General features: G+C 56.7%; 7 protein-coding genes across 7 annotated transcripts; 4 read left to right on the top strand and 3 right to left on the bottom strand.

Moving 5' to 3' along the window:
- Window positions 1–145: 145 nt before the first annotated feature.
- On the top strand, window positions 146–802 carry BKCO1_2000036 (dna-directed rna polymerase i subunit rpa12; the record flags this gene model as incomplete). The annotated part of the gene is made up of 3 exons (XM_020272215.1): window positions 146–260; window positions 497–728; window positions 784–802. The coding sequence occupies 3 exons, from the start codon at window positions 146–148 to the stop codon at window positions 800–802; spliced, it is 366 nt and encodes a 121-aa protein (XP_020131091.1).
- Window positions 803–982: 180 nt separating this feature from the next.
- On the bottom strand, window positions 983–2,082 carry BKCO1_2000037 (deoxyhypusine hydroxylase; the record flags this gene model as incomplete). Its single annotated transcript, XM_020272216.1, has 2 exons — window positions 983–1,502; window positions 1,574–2,082. 2 exons carry the CDS (start codon window positions 2,080–2,082, stop codon window positions 983–985), a joined length of 1,029 nt encoding a protein of 342 aa, XP_020131092.1.
- A 613-nt stretch (window positions 2,083–2,695) lies between these two features.
- Window positions 2,696–3,303, top strand: BKCO1_2000038 (dna polymerase kappa; the record flags this gene model as incomplete). Its single annotated transcript, XM_020272217.1, has 2 exons — window positions 2,696–2,824; window positions 2,875–3,303. 2 exons carry the CDS (start codon window positions 2,696–2,698, stop codon window positions 3,301–3,303), a joined length of 558 nt encoding a protein of 185 aa, XP_020131083.1.
- Window positions 3,304–3,425: 122 nt separating this feature from the next.
- Window positions 3,426–5,154, bottom strand: BKCO1_2000039 (glucokinase; the record flags this gene model as incomplete). Its single annotated transcript, XM_020272218.1, has 3 exons — window positions 3,426–4,829; window positions 4,896–4,969; window positions 5,028–5,154. The coding sequence occupies 3 exons, from the start codon at window positions 5,152–5,154 to the stop codon at window positions 3,426–3,428; spliced, it is 1,605 nt and encodes a 534-aa protein (XP_020131084.1).
- Window positions 5,155–6,041: 887 nt separating this feature from the next.
- BKCO1_2000040 (protein prib) lies at window positions 6,042–8,386 on the top strand (the record flags this gene model as incomplete). The annotated part of the gene is made up of 8 exons (XM_020272220.1): window positions 6,042–6,099; window positions 6,167–6,186; window positions 6,237–6,323; window positions 6,375–6,694; window positions 6,752–7,470; window positions 7,528–7,742; window positions 7,789–7,852; window positions 7,905–8,386. The coding sequence occupies 8 exons, from the start codon at window positions 6,042–6,044 to the stop codon at window positions 8,384–8,386; spliced, it is 1,965 nt and encodes a 654-aa protein (XP_020131161.1).
- Window positions 8,387–9,726: 1,340 nt separating this feature from the next.
- On the bottom strand, window positions 9,727–13,791 carry BKCO1_2000041 (atp-dependent rna helicase suv3; the record flags this gene model as incomplete). Its single annotated transcript, XM_020272221.1, has 7 exons — window positions 9,727–10,707; window positions 10,765–11,029; window positions 11,253–11,326; window positions 11,370–12,414; window positions 12,470–13,541; window positions 13,615–13,713; window positions 13,770–13,791. 7 exons carry the CDS (start codon window positions 13,789–13,791, stop codon window positions 9,727–9,729), a joined length of 3,558 nt encoding a protein of 1,185 aa, XP_020131160.1.
- A 541-nt stretch (window positions 13,792–14,332) lies between these two features.
- BKCO1_2000042 (sec1 family superfamily) lies at window positions 14,333–16,804 on the top strand (the record flags this gene model as incomplete). The annotated part of the gene is made up of 7 exons (XM_020272222.1): window positions 14,333–14,366; window positions 14,428–14,465; window positions 14,524–14,611; window positions 14,668–14,814; window positions 14,864–15,066; window positions 15,124–15,756; window positions 15,806–16,804. The coding sequence occupies 7 exons, from the start codon at window positions 14,333–14,335 to the stop codon at window positions 16,802–16,804; spliced, it is 2,142 nt and encodes a 713-aa protein (XP_020131163.1).
- Window positions 16,805–17,697: the final 893 nt, after the last annotated feature.

Here is a 17,697-nt window from a genome sequence, read left to right on the forward strand (position 1 = left end):
TGTCGTCGGGGAAAATCCTCGAGATCTCCGCCGGCTCCTCCAGCATCGCCCGAGACTTTTTCGCAATTCCCTCGAACAGCTTGCTCACTTCCCAGCTTCGCCGAACACAGCTCTTTTGCGCCTCCCGTTAGCCTTTTGATCCACCATGTCGGCCATTGGTTCGCTTGTCTTCTGTACCGACTGTGGTAACCTTCTCGACGGCAGCTCCGGCGATTCGAAAGCCATGTTGGTTTGCGATGTTTGCGGCGCGTCCTGCAAAGGTATGGTTCTCCGCGTCTCAGTCGCAGTTTTGAGAGATCCCGAAAGATCGATTTCTTGATCACCATCCCGCGCCTCCAACCATCCAAGGATTCCCAGGATCCTTCTCGGCGTGTGTCCTTGCCCGCCTCACCGTCCCACGGCCAGCTTCGGTCGTCGCTTCCCATTCTCTTTCACTTCACTTCACGCGCCGTGTTTTTTGCGCGCACATGATCGCATGAGCTCACATGGCATGTAGATACCGCCGCGAAGACCATCGTGACCAGCTCGAAGCCGTCGTCGTTTCCTTCTTCGCTCCGTGACAAGCGCTCCGAGATTCAGACTCTCACCGAGGATGATATGCAAACAGATGCCACGATCAAGCAGGCGTGTGAGAAGTGCGGCAGGGAGGAAGTGAGATATTACACTCAGCAGCTGCGCAGTGCAGACGAAGGAAGCACGGTCTTTTACACCTGCGAGTGTGGTCACAAGTACGTCTTCCGACCCAACGTTCATTTGCTAAGGTGCATGCTGACGTCGTTGCAGATGGAACACGAACAACTAAACAGAACTTCTTTCCCTATATGGCTCATACTTTGGTATCATGCTTTCGTCATACATGCGGTGTTTTGCACTCGGATCATCCAACGATATACCCTCCAACGGAATACTTTTTTGCCTTCAAACCGCCATCCTGTAACGCCAATGCAAATTCTGGTGTCTCGACACACGGAGCCATCGTACCTCAAGCGGCGACGGCCTCTTCCTTGCCAGGAACAATGGCGTATTCGACCTGGCCGCTTTTTTCAAACTCGGCCATGTCCAGCGCGACAATGATGCTGTCCCTGACGACCTGCTCGGGATCGTTCACAAACTTCCTCAGAGTGTCCTCAACACCTTCCTCGTCACCCAAGCTGCCGAGAGCCTCGGCAGCCTCGTGGCGAACCATGCCAGCCTCACTGGTGTTGCTCAGGCAAGCGGTCAGAGCAGGGACCGACGCAGGGTGGCACAGCTGGCCAAAGACGAATGCAACCTCATGACGGAAGAGGGCAGAAGTGTCGCTCAGGCCCTTGGCAAGGGCATTGACGGCGGGGACAGCAGTGGGAAGGTCGGGCGGCGAGGCGAGGTCGCGGAGGGCGAACATGGCACGGTAGCGCTTGAATAGAGGCAGCTTGGTGTCCAGGTAGGCCTTCTCGAGCTCCTCAATTGAGGGCTTCTGAGACTCTTGTGGCATCGGAGGAGCAGGGTCAATGGATGTGAAGTCACTGGCAATCCCGTTTAGCTCAAAAAGAAAAAAAAAGATGGCATGACCGTTCATGACATAACGCCACCATACCTCTGCTTGAGCTTCTCAGCCTGTCTCTCGGCGGAGTGCTCCCACTCGATCCTAGCAACAGCGATGTCGCAAGTCTCGGTTATGACGTCGAGCTCGTCGGGCGCGTCGCGCAGGCGGCGCAGCAGTTCCAGGCTCTCTTCGTAGCCCAGCGCGCCCAGAGCCTCGGCGGCTTCGTGGCGGCACATGGCGTCCTCCTGCTTGTCCTCGAGCACTTTGCGCAGGTAGGGCACCGAGTGCGGGTTGCGCGACTGGCCAAGGCAGTAGGCCAGCTCGTGCTTGAGCAGCGCCGACGACGAGCTGAAGCCGTCGGCGATGGCGTCGATGGCCTGCAGCGTCGACGCGGTCGGCTCCTCCTGGCACGCCAGGAACTTGAGCGAGAAGAGCGCGCGGAAGCGACGCGCCAACGGCTCGGCCTCGTTCACGAGCGTCTTGCGCAGCGCGAGGACGGTCGCGTCGGGCGCGGCGCCGTTATCGCTGGCGGCGGTGGTGTCGACTGCAGCTGGAGCCATGGCAGAAGCGTGTGTCTCTTGGGGTCTAAATTGAAAGGCGAAGGCGGACTGAGAGGGACTTGGAAAGAACAAAAAAAGCTGGGCTCGAGATCTGGCGATGTGACGATAAGATATGGAGGGGAGAGATTTTTTGGAAAATTTAGAGCACTGAGATGGATGACGGCGCGGGGTGGAGGGGTCAAGGCTTCGCAATAAAGTCGTTGCCCATGCTCCACCGCTTCACTAATACCATAAACCGGCACGACATAACATTCGCCCTGTCGGGGCTGCGGCCTCGGCGCTTCAGGCATCGGAGGTCGGAGGTGCCGACTTCCAGGGTGGCACTGCCCGTGGCTTTGAGCAGCGCCACAGCGCGTCGCGGGATCTGCTGCCCTTCGCACTGCCGAGCGCCCGAGGGTGGCCGCCCCAAACGGCATCCCGCCAGGGACAGGCAGTCCACAAGCGCCCACTGATTTCAAAGCGCCACCTCGGCCCTTCCATGTTTTTGTAATGGCTCTTTTCGTCAGCCTCCATGCTGCGTTGCGCCCCCCGGCGTCGCCTTTATCAGCCACACGCTCTGCTCCCTCGGTGCCCCCCTAGGCCTTGCAGGATAACCACCTACAACTTCACGACCATGGGCGACGTACAAGCAGACAATGCGGCTCCAGCAGAGACCCCGAAGCCATCGGAGCCTCAGCTCCCCAAGCTGAGCGCGCACGAGTTCAGACAGTACAACCGCTTGGCTGAGCACATGGACATGTTTGTGAGTACATGCGAGGATCGCTCTTGACCCTCACACTGACACTTTGCAAGCACAGCAACTTCCGGCGTTCATGGACGATCATGTATACGGCTTGCGAGAACAACAAACGTCCCTCGGGCATGTCCATTCGCCAATTCATTGGTCTCGGTCTCGACTTCTGCCACCACCTGGACGTCCACCATAGCATTGAGGAGCGCCACATTTTCCCCATCTTGGCTCAGAAGATGCCTGCTTTCCGCAAGGAGCTGGAGCTTCTGACTCAGCACAAGCAGATCCACAAGGGCTTGGAAAAGTTGGAAAAGTACCTCGAGGATTGCAAGCGCGGCGAGGATGAGCTCAGAATGGACAAGATGAGGGAAATTCTCGACTTGTTCGGCAAGGTCTTGTGGCAGCACCTGGATGAAGAGGTCAAGGAACTCGGCGCGGAGAACATGCGCAAGTACTGGACTATCGAAGAGGTCAGAAGAATACCCATGTAACGGATTTGTCTTCCAAAGAAGCGTGAGCTTTGCATAACAACACGGCGTTCAACGTATTTCAGCAAGAGACTTGGAACAGATTTGTATACGAGATCGAATAGAGGATATGGGCGCGAGGCATCTCAAGCTACAGCAACCGGTTGCATTGGAGCAGGACCAGTGTCTGCAGCTGACAGCCTTGTTTCTTGCACATCCACTCCTTTCTTCCTCGCACCATCCACAACAGTCTCTGCTTTCCGTGGCTTTTGTTTATCAGCCACCATAGCGATGAGCGCTGCACCCACTCCGCTTCCGTCTTTAGCAAGGCCGATTCGAATCCTTTTCTCCCCTGAGAGCCCAATCTCCGAGACATCCCGTAGCGCACCGCGAATGTTTTCTTCGAACCTAGGATAGTGTTCGACCAAGGAACCCTCTACTCCCACGTCCAAGTATTTTGCCTCTCCAAACGAGTCGTTGAGACGGCCAGTCTTGACGATGACGGCAGCAATAGCGGCACCGCTTAAACGAGCTGCTCGCCGCCCGATGGCCTCGGCGATGATTTTGGCAATAGCTGCATCCTCAATGGAAACCCGTGCAACACCGAGCTCTTTCTCGAGACAGCGTCGAGTTGCTGACAGCAGAGTAGACTTGTCTGCCTCGATAGAGCTCATAATGCTCGTGTCCACTCCATAAGGCTTGAATAACGGAGAATTCTTGAGGTCTCTTTTCGAGCAATTCCCCAGGAAACCATGTTCGGACTTTTCCAAGATGCTAAGGAGAGCGAACCGAAAGAGCTCCCCCAGGTACATCCCACTGACACGTTTCTCCAGCATCTGCTCCCCGGGATGGATGTCTGCTTCGTCAAGCCTCCTGTCGTACGGAGTTGTTGATAGGACTGTCAAAGTCTCGTCGAATGAGCCCCATTCTGTGTTGATGATCATATTCTCCGCCTGCTCGTTTGAGGGACCAAGTCTCGTGACGTTCTTCCGTTTCTCAACGTAAGCCCCATTAGTACCAGTCCCAAACACGGCGCCAAGGATAGGTGATCCGTTGTCCAATGATGTGTAAGACCGTGCCATGAGTGTTCCGACCGTATCGTTTGCCAACGCAGTGACACGGACAGGAACATTCAGTTTGTCGATCTGCTCCTGCAGGAGCCCACAAACATCCTGGCCAATGGCATCCGGGATATCGAATCCTTTGTCCCATCGTGCCATGATGCCCTTGTCAATGGCGATCTGCTGGAAAGTAAAGCTGAAAGTGAAGCCAAGGGGGAGATGGTCCTTTTGTGCGGACTCGTTGTCGATGACTAGGCTGTCGCGGCCTTGGGCTTTGTGTGCTTTGTAGTTCTTGCTGTAGTGCTTTCTCAGAAACGTTTCCACTTCTTGAGCAATGAACGAGAAAAGGTCTGCAGACGTACTCCCGATCCTTAGATGCGGGGGGATGGTGGATTTTGTTTGCTTAATGGAAAAGGTTCGATCTCCGTGAAGCTCGACGCTGCACACACGGCAATTGGTCCCTCCAATATCCACAGCAAGACATACGCCCTAGGGTGATTTCGATCATCAGAATCGCGCTTGAGAGTTGATCGATCGGACTTGAATTATGCATACCTTTTCAGTCCCAGTTGGCAGGACAGTGACATAGGATGGTATCATAGTGTCCCCGTCCTTGGAAAGCCCATCCTCTTGAGCCAATGTCAGCTTCTCGTTCTGGAAAAGGCACAGCACCGCAGAGAATTGTACCCATCTGGCGCACGAAGTGCGTCACGGTTTTCCGCACTTGTTCAGCGGACACGTCGAACTCAGCAGCAATGCGCCTCGCCTCAACAACAGCCGGTTTTCTCGCTATCCTCGAAGACTTGGCCCCCATTGCCAAGTCAGAGCAATAGCTGCAGAATGTAGCGAAAGTGTAGAGGGGGCATGGAAATGTTCAGGAGCGGACCAAACTCAGAGCAAATCAAAAGATGTAGCGCAGCCCCCGAGGCTCCCCACAGCCACGGTGAACGTGGCTGTATGGGCCGGTGAACGGACTTCAGCAATCTATCGGCCATGGCTCCCCGGGAGAGGCGAATGATGGCAGGAACCGGACTTGTCGGCGGCCATCACCGGATTGTCCGTATATTGCCGAGTGCACCATTTCCCCGCGATGTTCGACAGTCTGGAGACACCAAAGGGTTTCCCCGGATTTCTTCTTCTGGAAACAACCTCCAGTCACCGTGCTTGGAGCAGGAGACCACGGGGCATTGGTCGGTGCTGCCAGGCACAAGCCGGTTATCGTATGGTGGATCCGCATCGTCTGGACAAGCGCTGGGAAGACTCGGCCGAGCGTGCGCAATAATGGTGCCGAGCGAAAGCTTAAAGAACGCGGAAGACTGCATCTAGCATGCCCCACCCTGTGCACATCACCTGTGCTGTGTAGGTCTCAGGGAAAGGACCGGCCAGCTGTACTTGCAGAATGACAGGACTGAATTAGCGCTCCATACCGCCATTGCACATGCGCTTGCAGTCTTGCTGGCAGTAGAGAGCGGGAAGCGTCCCGGCGACAGCGCTACTCGACCCGTTCGGTCCGGCTCCGCAAGAGGGTGCAGGGTGGGATGTCTGGGGGTTGGGGCAGGAGCAAAGGTGGAAGTCGTGGCCGGGCCGGCAATGCGAACGGGGGCAGGCGCTGGACGGGAGGCTGCGGCAGCCGAGATCGCCCCCGCCCGCGCGTCCTGTGGCACGACACCATGGCCCTCGTCCTTCCAATCGTATTCCAATATGGCCTCTAAATCTCAAGAGAGCATCATCATAGGGCCCAAGCCCACCAAAGCATGCGGTAAGCCGGCATCGCAAGCGCACAGCGCCCCGCCAGCACGGCCCGTACTAACCGGCGCGTCCCACAGTCAACTGTCGGCGCCAAAAGGTCGGCCTTAATCGCCTGCCTCCCCCGAACCTGTCTGACCCTTCGTTCAGATGAAATGCCAGGTTGAGCCGGGCTCGAGTGTATGCAGACGCTGTCGCGTCCAGAAAATCGACTGCATTTTCAAACCCCGCGCAAATGTACGCCCACCGTCTCCACCCGCCCACTGTGCTCTAGACTGAGACCGCTAGGCCGCTATCATCAGAGAATCCGTCGACGTGAGGCCCGAGCAGACCAAAAGAGCCTCGGTCTCGGATCCTAGTTCGGTGCTTGGACGCCTTGAAGTTATCGAGGCTCTTCTCGGAATCCGCTCGGCTTCTAAGCCAGCCCACTCTTCCCCCGGTAGCCAAACCGATGCTGGTCCGTCGGGTGCTTTTCTGTCGCTAGAGGATGACGAAGACCCTGAGTTCAGCGGGCTCAGGCCGGCTGTCTCTCAGCTAAGATGCCTCGCAAGACAGCCCCAGAACGACAGAATCTGGGCGCCCTCCGTCATGAAGCAGCTATGGACCTCGTGAGTCACATCTTTGCCCGCTCTCAGCTCTCATCCCTGTCTTTAACACGTCCATAGATTCCACGACAACGTGCCGGGCCTCCACTTCCTGTCTAAGAAGCAGACCTTCTCCTCCCCCACGCCCCTTCTTCTTGCATCCGTCCTATACGTGTCGGCCCTGCATCACCCTGTCGCCGACGTTGCTTCACTGGCCCCGGACTACTTTGTACTGACTTGTAGCGCTATTTCCGACCTGTCCGTCCCCTCGCCGCGCCAAAATGAGCCATTCAACGACGAGAACCTTTCCGAGGAGCAGCGGGGATTCCAGGATGTTCTTGGCCTAATCCTTGCCGGACTTGTGTCGGAAGCTTACATCAAGGAGACCGGCATCTGGATCTCGATCGGCTATAGAATCCTTCTCGACTACTGCCCGATGAACATTGATGAAAGGTCACGAGAGTGGTGCGGTCTCTTCCGAGGGCTCCAGATTATCGATCTGGAACACGCCTCTTTGTACATGTCTTGCCCGATTCTGCCACGAAAGGCGCCCTTGGCGTCACTGCTGCAACTGCAAACATCTGGCGGAGATCCGTACGATCATCTTACTCAGATGATGCATATCGGTCTGTCGCATTTCACTGGCCGCGGGATTCCAACAATATGGTCTTTCATTTTTTCCCATGAGGCGGATCGCTCGTCGCAAGCAGCTACACCGTTCACAGAAAATGACCTTGGTGTCATTAAGCACTGGGCTCGCCAGCTTGATGACTGGCTTGTTCGATACAGCGGAGTATCGCGTACGTTATGAGTCCTTCCGCGTCTGTGTCTGCGCTGGCTTTACTGATGGATAATAGGACCGTCGGCGATTGACAACCCTAATCTTGCTTTATTCCGACAGTACATACTGCAACGGCTGTTTGTTCTGTCAATTTACCACCCCGCAAGAGGCTTCAATATGTTTGCCAGGAATGTGGCATCCGCCGAGCGCCAAGAGCTTCTCCTTTCTGCTCGCGCTGCGCTTAGACTGCACAATGACGATCACGGAATCTGGAGTAATTGGGACTTGGTGGTAAGTTGATCGTTAGTTTCGTGCGGCAAATGCTAAATCCCTGCAGATGATTACATGGGCTGCTCTGCTAGTGCTCCAAGGCATAGAAGATGGCACGGGTGAATCAGACGGTAAGTCTGACTTGCACGAGATCATACTGTAATGACTGACGATTATGCTCAGACCTTCGCCTGATACAATCGCACCTCTTGACCCTCAAGCACACAAGCCAACCCCCGCCCAGTCTCCGCCATCAACTAGCCTCCCGCCTCGAGACCGATCTCCAGCGCTTGCGAACCCCTCCGACCAGTCCGTCTAGCAATCCCAACACCAGCTCTCTCGCATCCGCGAACAATCCCAGCGACACGAACCCGTGGGCTCTGTTCAACCAAGATAGCATCCGCCTGGACTCTCCATCGTGGCAATTCGCACCGAAGCAAAACTATTTCAATGGACCAATGTCCGTGGACGGCCAACAGCAACAGCAGCAACAAATTCCCATCGATCCCATGGCCGTACAAGGGACTCCGTCAATCATCCCTCAGCCAGGGGCCAACGGATCGATCGGACCTGAGCAGTGGCCGCCGGCGCTCATGCGCTTGTTCGGCGGCGGCGAGTTCGACATCGATCCGGAGAGCGGCGAGCCGGTCAATGATGTCATGTAGATCCTCTCCACCTTCACAGTGGGCTCGCAAGAAATGTTTTGGGGACTATGCGGCCTGACGTTTCTCAATACTGACCGGATATTTCATTCCCTGCCAAACCGGCAGCGGAGGCCTATGTAAGGTTCAACACCAGTATACCCCGCCTCCTCGTTCGACGCGGCAAGACCTGCCCTGCTACTAGGATCTTTCCAGCCAAGTGCACCGAAAAGAGTACCAGCAATCCACGGAGGAACGTCTTACATCGACTCGCGCTCACCCATGAGGTCTGCAAGGAAGAGTCAAGCGCTTGCTATGTCATCGGCACAGCTAGGGTGCGATATGAGCTCCTTCTCGCCAGCAACGTGAAACTACCACAAGATCAATACCAACAAGCCTGCCACCAGTGGTAGACAACAACTCGGCAAAAGGGAAGGTCTGATGGATTACCGATGCACCTACGAACACTTCAGTTGAAGAAGGAGACCGTCCAGGAGCGCAAGAGGGAAGAGAGCCACGTACACGCTGTTACGAAGAAGGCGAAGAAGACGGCAGTGATCACCGCCCCAGGTTCGCTCACGACGGCACTAGAGGAGAGCAGACCGTTACTTTCGCAGCCAGAAAGAGCGGCACATGTCGTCAGTGAGTAAATACTCATGTGTGCGACATCCGGGCGGTTGGTGGGCTACAGCATGGATGTATGTGGCATTGGGAGAAGCGAAATACTGTGTATAACGGATCTGAGCGATGGTTCGAGCGACTTATGAAGTGACTTATGAAGCGCCGTGGCCGGGCTGTGGCGAATTGTAATGGCGAGTCGATGTAATAATTTAATACACCAAATTTGTGACTAAGATGACAAAACCCCCCAATTAAATCCGAAGAGGGGGAGAACCGGATTGGGGGTTGACGTTCAGCGGATTGACTCAAACAAGTGATGTTGACGTCATACAGTCAAATTGCGATAAAGCATGGAGAAAATGGGTATTCAGAAAGTTATGGATATATTCAGTACGATGTTCGTACAGCTCCAATGAGCGGAACACTGGATATCATAGCAAGAAACGAGAGAGGCCCATAACCAACAGAAAGAAGAAGAAAAAAAAGACCAAAAGAGTTCTTCACTACTCGCCCACCTCATTACAATTATAGCGCCCTTCGGTCTCATGTTCGTTTCCAATGCCAAGGCTATGCTTTCAAAAATGCAAGAAACGTGAACAGGGCACACGCCGTTTCTCTCGACTTGTGTTCCTTTCCCCCCCTCTCCTCAAAATGATCATCCCCAGGAGCGAGACCTCAGGCGGTTTGGCAGCGTGTGTGAAATAGATTCATCGAGGGGAAAAACAAAAAAAAAGGGATCCCCCTCAGTGAGCGTCACGGATGGATTCGAGGCTGACGGGGCGGGGCAGCTGAGGCGGAGGGGCGGGCGGGCCGGTGCCGCTGCGTCTCCTGCGCTCGCGCTCTCCCACGCCGGGGGCGGGCTGCAGGGTGGTGGTGTTCTTGCGGTTGACGAACTTGCCGCCCATGCCGCGCATCCACTCGCCGTCCTCGTCGCGGCCGAGCCAGTACTCGCGGCCGACCGAGACCATGGCGCGGCCGAGGCTGCCGGGCCAGCCGCGGCCGGCGTCGCGGTCCTCGGCGAAGGGGTTCTCGGCGAGCTCGTCCGACGGGTTGCCCGTGTGCAGCGTGTACTGCGAGGCCGACGTCATCATGATGTGCTGGCGCAGGACGTTGCGGGCGTAGGCGAGCATGACGACGACGAAGTACAGGCGCACGGCCCAGAGGGCCGCGATGATGGTGATGCTCATGACGCTGCCGCTCTGGAAGACGGCGCTGCCCAGGCCGGCGGCCGGGAAGCCGCCGTCGGCCGACCCGACCGCCACGGCCTCCTGGCCCGACGCCACCCCACCCGCCGCCGGCTTGGCCACGACGTCGACCTGGCTGACGTTGTACTTGGGGTCGGTGAAGCCGGACGTGTCGCCGATCATCTTGCCGCCGGGCCCGTCGGCGCTGCCGGGAGTGCGCTCGTGCGGGTGCTGGGCGAGGACCAGGAACCAGGCGATGCCGAAGGCGGCGGTGTAGGCGGCGTTGACGACGGTGTCGATGGCATAGAACCAGGCGAGGGCGAGGCAGCGCAGCGGGTCCTGCTTGCGGATGTAGCGGGCCAGGTAGACGGTGACGAAGAGGGCGATGATGGAGTAGATGTACATGGAAAGCTGGAGCGGCGAAACGTGGTAGCCGGTCGCGAGGGCCAAGATGCCGTAGAAACCGGTGATTTTGTTGACCAGAATGGTCAGGACGATGAGCTCGACGCCGGTGCGTAGCGACATGGCGTAGAGAAAAGTCTACAGGCGTCAGTCACTCCTGGGCGGTGGTGGCGCGGCGGGCGCGCAGGCGCTTACAGAGGGACGAGGCATCTCCAGCATCGAGGAGCCAGCCATGATGGGAAAGCGTGCACGGCCGATGCGGCCGCTGGTGTCAGGCGAAGGGTCAAGGGTGGATAGCAGGCGGGAATTGGAGAGGAAGAGCGTGGTGATGAGGATGTTGGTTAGTGTCGAAGCGCGGATGATGGCGGCTGCGCGGCCGAAAACCCTGGGGCCAAAGCCAACCGTGCAACCTCCGGAAGCGCCGCAATCTCCCGGCCCGACGTCACCGAGAGCCTCAGCCCTGCCAAGCCGGGATCATCATTTGCCCTCCCTACCACCCAACGACACCTACCATGTGATCCACCAACAGCACCCATCATAAACGTGTTAAGCGGGCGGAGACTTCTCTAATTCTAGCACCTGTGCACATCTGACCTCAAGCTGCTTCCCATATCTTACAAAACCGTCAGTCCTCTTTTGACAAGCCGCCATCTTGCATAATCTAACTGTATTCGTTCTCGTACCCTGCGCAATGTTTACGCATTTGCATGCTCGCCCTCCCTTTTTCCATTTCAGGCTCCTCTTGAGGACCTGCCTCCTGGACTTTGACTGCGGTGTCAGCCTCACAACCCTTCATTTACGACCTTCTCGAGCACAGCATCATGCTTGACATCCACTGGCTCCACCTTTTGATGGTCTTCGGCGCCATCGAGAATGCCCGCCTCCTCGTGCCTACTTCCCTCTAGCACCACATCATCCGACGCCTGCGTCTGTTGCAGTTCAATGCTATTGGTGAGGTAGGTCGAAGATTCAGGAGCGATCTTCGGTGCGCGTCTTTTCCGCACGGACTTGTTCTTTGTGAGCGCATTGAGCGTCTTTTCGATCGCATCCTCAACAAGAGTCTTTGCGTGGAATGCTAGGGCCCTCGTGCTAAAGACGCCAGAAAATCGATAGCTTAGCCAGAGGTAAAGCACGATCGCTTTGTGAAGCATCTCTAACTTCTGGAGGTAGTCGCGATTAGCGTCCACGGGTCGATCCAAGACCTCCCACTCGAATCCTTCGATATCCAATAGGTTACCATTGGTTTGGTCCGCCACACACTTTGCCAGGTTGTAGAGGACCTTTTGGCTTTCCGGCGTCTTGACGTTGGCAGGTGCTGCGCAGAGCATGATCTTATCCAGGACGGAAAGGCCCTCAATGGGCTGAATAACGTCGGCGATGTTCAGCTGATCCTTCAGGACACACATGTGGAATCGAGTGTGGACGCTGGAGATGTCATGTAGACGTAGGAGAATGTAACTGAAGGGCGTCCCAGGGGGGAAGTAATTGGCAAACCGCTCTATGATTGGATCTGGAGGGAATAGACCCGCTGTCTTGATCGCTTCAGGCTCTGTTCCCAAAGCCCTTTGAAGGTATTTCATGTCGTTTCTGTCAAGCGTGGTGACCAGACCACCCCCGGGTGGCGGCTCTGCGAACTCAAATTGCGACTCTTCAGCAGGAGCACTGGTTGGAGCATCGATTTTGTCCGATCGCTTCGAAGCCCGATCGGCCTCTTTGTTTGCATCATGTGCCGACTTATAACGCCCTGCTCTTCCAGCGATCTGCTTCAGATGCGGTACCGAAAGGGCTACTTCTTCAAAGCCGTTGAATTTGTGGACGGCCGCAAAGATGATGCGCTTGATGCTCCTGGACAGTGTCAGCATGCTGCTTCCAACCACTCACTGTGAAATCAAATACGCACAGATTTAGCCCCATTCCGATGGCATCACTGGCCACCAGAACATCATATCCGCTTTCGGGATCGTTGAACAGTCTGGCCTGCTGTGCGCGCGTCTCCGGAGGCAGTGAACCGTAGACGACTGCGACCTTCCTACCAGTCTGACGTTGGATCTGTTGGCGCAAAGCATGGATTTCCATGATGGAAAAAGCAACAATGCAGTCGCCCTTGCGGAGGGTCCTGAAGTTGGTGCCCGTGTGTCGGCTGTCTACGTCGAGGGGGGTCAAGCGATCGTAGTAGTTGACTTGCACTTCGTCACCCATGGAAGCAGCCAGTTCGCGGATCAAAGGCACAGTCCTCGCTTCTCCACACAGATGGAGCTCTTTCGCCTGCACTCCCAGCACGGCTTGAGTCCAGGCCCAGCCGCGTTCGAGGTCGCCGATCATCTGGATTTCATCGATGACGCAAACGTCCAGTTGTTTGTGGAGGGGAATCATCTCAACTGTGCAGGAAATGTGATTTGCGAACCGCGTCTTCTCGCCTTCGGCTGCCTCTCTGGATCTCCGCCTTTCTTCGCCGGTAACAAGCCAGCAGGGGATTCCCTTGGCCGCCATACGAGTATATACCTCATGGGCTAAGAGACGCAGCGGCCCCGCATAGACACCGGATCCAACCTCTTCCAAGCGCTTCAACGCATGGTATGTCTTGCCGGAGTTCGTGGGACCGACGTGCAGAATGATTTTGCGTTGCATCTTGCGGGTAGCAGGATACCATTCGGCGGGGTAGCGCAGGTCGGCCAGGGCTTTCTGGTTCTGATAGTCATCTTTCGAGAACGATCTCGTTGATGCGAGATGGCCGAGGAAGCCGTTCTGAAGCTGGAGTTTTAAGCCGGCCATGCCGCGATCCTTGAAGGCGTTCTTCAAGGTGAAGACGAGCTTTGACATTTCTCCGTCCGGCTCTACACCGTCATTGTCGGCAGCCGGCAGAAGGTCCTCGTGAATTTTTCGGCTGAATGTTCTCCAGTGCTCGGTTGCTTCCTCCGGGCTCACTCCCATGGTTTTGATGATCGGAGAGTTCGTGGTAGCACTCCGCAGGCCTGGGAGCAGGTCAATTGCGCGCTGGACAACGGTTTTGGCAGGCACATGCTCGCGGTCCGTGAAATCTCCAACGCGTCGAATCTTCAATGATACCGGGCCGCTTGATTTGACATCTACCGGAAGCCGTCGAGTTATTTGCGGTGGCGGCGCGTGCTTTCTGCCTGAAGACCTCTGAGAGCACGAACGTTAGCAACGGGTAGTGCCCGTCGAGACAAAGCGGGTTTTACCTTGAGGAGTTTTTGACGCCATAGCGGCGCTGAGGTGTGCAGTGAAAGTGCCTGTGTGGCGAAGGCAGTGCGCCTTGTAGTAAGGGCGCAAAAAATGCAAACTGCCGGGCGGCGGAAGCGGGTTTGCATAGCAAGCGCAGTGTTCCGGTGACAGGGCGCAAGGCGGGTGCCGGACGGTGGAGCAGCGAGAGCAGGGCCAGGCGGGTGGAGAGCGAGAAAGTCAGACAAGCGATCGGCGCAGGCGTTTGTTTGGGCGAGTGGTGGTTGCCGGTCGGGTCGACGGTCCCGCGGTGCGACGCAGGCACTGCTTGCTCCGCCGCCGCATTGCGCCCAAAGCCGCACCTCAGGGCCCGCCGCCTTTGATCTTGGCCTGCCCACCGCAATCACCTACCCTGTGCCTGAGCAGCGCCGCCCAATCCCCGTCCCTGAACCCACGAGAGCCGCGTCCGCTGGCCGACCAGCTTCCCTCCGCCCCCTCTGCAAGAGCTCCGCCCCCGAGCGACAGCTCCGGCCCCGCCAGCGAGCTCCCGTCGTAGCGCCGCCTGCGCCCACCGCTGCCCGCCATGGGCGTCTCCATTATCGACACGCAGCGCGAGAGTGAGCCAGCGCCCCGCGTGCGATCCCGTCTGCCCCGCGCCCTGCTGACCTCCGCGCGCAGTCATCCTCGACACGATCCGCAACACCGCCAAGGGAGAAGTCTGTCCCGCCTCCCTTCGCGCCCGCGCCTCTGGCTGACCCCCCATGAAACACGCAGTGGAAAGTCATGGTCGTGGACGAAGCGAGCCGCAAGCTCATAGACAATGTCGTCAACGAGGACGACATCCTAAACGAGAATATAACCAGTACCGCTCTCTCGCCCCGCCGCCTGCGCCGAACCCCCCGCCTGACTGAGCTTCAGACATCGAGTTGATCACGGACCGCCGGCCTATGAACAAGGACATGGATGTTGTGTACATACTCTCTCCCCAGCCGCACATTGTCGACTGCATCATGGCCGACTTCGAGCGCCACCGCTACCGGAAGACGTTTTTGATCTGGACTTCTCGTGCGCGACCCCGTCTGTGCTCCCTCCACCTAGGCTGACGGCATTCCAGTGCTCCCAGGCCCGCTTCGGGAACGCATAGACAAGTCTCAAATGGCACGCGAGCAGATCGTCCTGTTCAGGGTCCTCAACGTCGAATACTTCCCCCGCGAGTCGCACCTCATCACCTTTCGCGATCCATGGAGCTTCCCCATCCTGTTCCACCCCGCTTGCAACAACCTGGTCAGGCGCCACATGGAGGAAATGTCCCAGAAGGTGTGCATACTGAAGAAACGAGCATTGCACGACCCCGACTCCTGACTTAGCGTGTAGATTGTTTCTCTGTGCGTGTCGCTTGGTGAATATCCCACCATCCGCTACTACAGGCCAAAGAACCCCCTCCACGAGGCAAGCGTGCTCTGTTCGCATCTGGCACGCTTTGTCCAGGATGAGATCGACATGTACAAAAAGTTCCATCAGAACTGGCCTCCGCCCTCAAACCGTCCTCGCGGTGTCCTGTACATCGTGGATCGGTCAATGGACCTACACTCGCCTCTACTTCACGAGTTCACGTATCAGGCCATGGCCCACGATCTCCTACCAATCAAGGAGGGCGACAAAGTCACGTACAAGACTGTGCTCAACGAGGGTGAGGCCGACGAGGAAGAGAAGGATATGGAAATAGGAGAAAAGGACCAGATATGGGTCGAAAACCGCCACAGGCACATGAAAGACACGATCGAGAAGTTGATGGGCGACTTCCAGAGGTTCATCAACGAGAACCCGCAATTCACAAAGACTGACGCCAATGACGCTACCAATCTGAACACCATCAAAGACATGCTTGCTGGTTTGCCGCAATTCCAGGAAATGAAAGGCGCCTACTCGCTGCACTTGAGCATGGCCCAGGAGTGCATGAACATTTTCCAGCGATGCAAGCTGCCAGACGTGGCGTCGGTTGAACAGGTCAGTGAGAGCACACTAGGCTCGTTGCACAATTCTAATTCTCCTCCAGTCCTTGGCGACAGGCCTAGATGAAGACTACCGCAAACCAAAGAACATGGCGGATCAACTGGTTCGGATTCTCGATGAAGAAAACGTCAGCCCTCCCGACAGGCTTCGTCTCGTTGCGCTATATCTCTTGTACAAGAACGGGCTTCACCCCTCAGACCTTAACCTTTTGCTAGCACATGCGTCGCTGCCTCCTCAGGATACCCAGGTACTGAAAAACCTCGACCTTCTTGGCGCTCGTGTGGAGAAGCCACTCAAAGACAAAGAGCCGCCGCCACCGCCGCTTTTCCCAACCAAGCAGCCTCCTGCAGGCACGGAAGAGGAATACGCTCTGTCTCGTTTTGAGCCGAGTGTCAAGAGGTTGCTGGAGGACCACGTTCGCGGTGCCCTTGATCAGAATCTCTTTCCCTACACGAAGCCTCATGTGGACGCAGCCGCCGACCAGGCTGCGCAGCAGGAAGCTGCCGCTGCCGCGTCCTCGCTCCGGTCCGCTAAGCCCACGTGGGCCAAATCACGCATGGCCTCTGTGGAGCCGCGCCAACGTATTCTTGTCTTCATGGCCGGTGGAGCAACCTACTCTGAGTCGCGCTCTTGCTACGAGCTCAGCCAAGCGACATCGCGCGACATTTTCCTCGCCACCTCACACATGCTAACCCCGGGGCTCTTCTTGCGCCAAGTGGGTGACTTGACTGTTGACAAGCGCCGTCTCGGCATTCCCATGGAGCAACCGCCGCCGAAGGCACCGGCTCATCTCTTCGAGAGGGAGCCTGAGCCGAAGCCGCCTGCACCGCCGCCACATGAGCAGCTGCACAAGCTGCGCCAAATGGCCCCGCCGCCTCAGCCCCCAACGCAACAGATGGCGAACATGCATATGGGTCCCGGTGGCCCGAGGCCATCGAATGGTGCGCCTTCGCCGTCTCGGAGCCCGGCACCGGGTGGAAAGCACGAGAAGGAGAAGAAGAAGCACCATTTCTTTTCATCCAAAAAGAAGGACAAGTATTGATTTGTTCGATTATGCAACAGCGTTGCGTCTTTGGGAGGGGCTTGGGCTTCTGGCCCTCCACAGCGGATGGTCGGATTTGCATAGCGGGGGCAGCTAAGTGGAGAACAGGCGTTCAGGATCACACATGGTACGCGCCTTGACGGTGCCTACTTTGTCTGTGGAGTTTCAGATGCTTGTTTCACTCTTGTTGCAGTCGGCGGTTTCGTCTTTCTTCCAGCGAGTCAATTTAGTAAGGCCGTCAGAGCGCCTGACGTGTAAAAATCGCACGTGGTTATACAGATCAATCTTTACATCATCACTTCCATGCCTCGTTCGCTAGTCAGCTGTTCCATCCAGATTGTTTTTCTGCAGTTGATGGGCGGGCCTCACGCATCAAAACGCCGTCGTGTAAACGGAGATATGCTTCTTTCGAGAGCGGAGAATTCCCCTTGAGCTCCCAGTTGTCAAGCTCCCAGCCAGAAGAGTAACCCTCACGCATGTTAGTCTCGACACGGACGCTGACCGCACGAAAGACCTCCGCAGTGAACTGGGTCTCCGTAGATGATCCCGAAGGTCTTTCACGCTCATGCCCACATACTATATAGATGGGTCTACAGATACTGGTAAATGCAACGCCGCACAGAACACAGTGGGCATCTCGGCCCCCATGTATGCAAAATTATCGCGTTGCATGGTTTCCGGTGACACGGCATCCAGGAGAACAAACTTCCGGCGCCCCCAACGATCCCACTTGTCCCGAGGGGGCGCAGTTCGTCTTGCTCTTTTGCAGATCGCAAGCAAAGCCTGTCAGACGGACATATTCGAGTCCGTGCCCGAGCAGTGCAAGGAGGAAAAAGCAAGGAGGGAAGCCTTTACCTGTAAGTGTACCCGCAGACAGCCCCCGCGCGCTGCCT

Source organism: Diplodia corticola (genome assembly GCF_001883845.1).
Source record: "Diplodia corticola strain CBS 112549 chromosome Unknown scaffold20, whole genome shotgun sequence".
NCBI lineage: Eukaryota > Fungi > Ascomycota > Dothideomycetes > Botryosphaeriales > Botryosphaeriaceae > Diplodia > Diplodia corticola.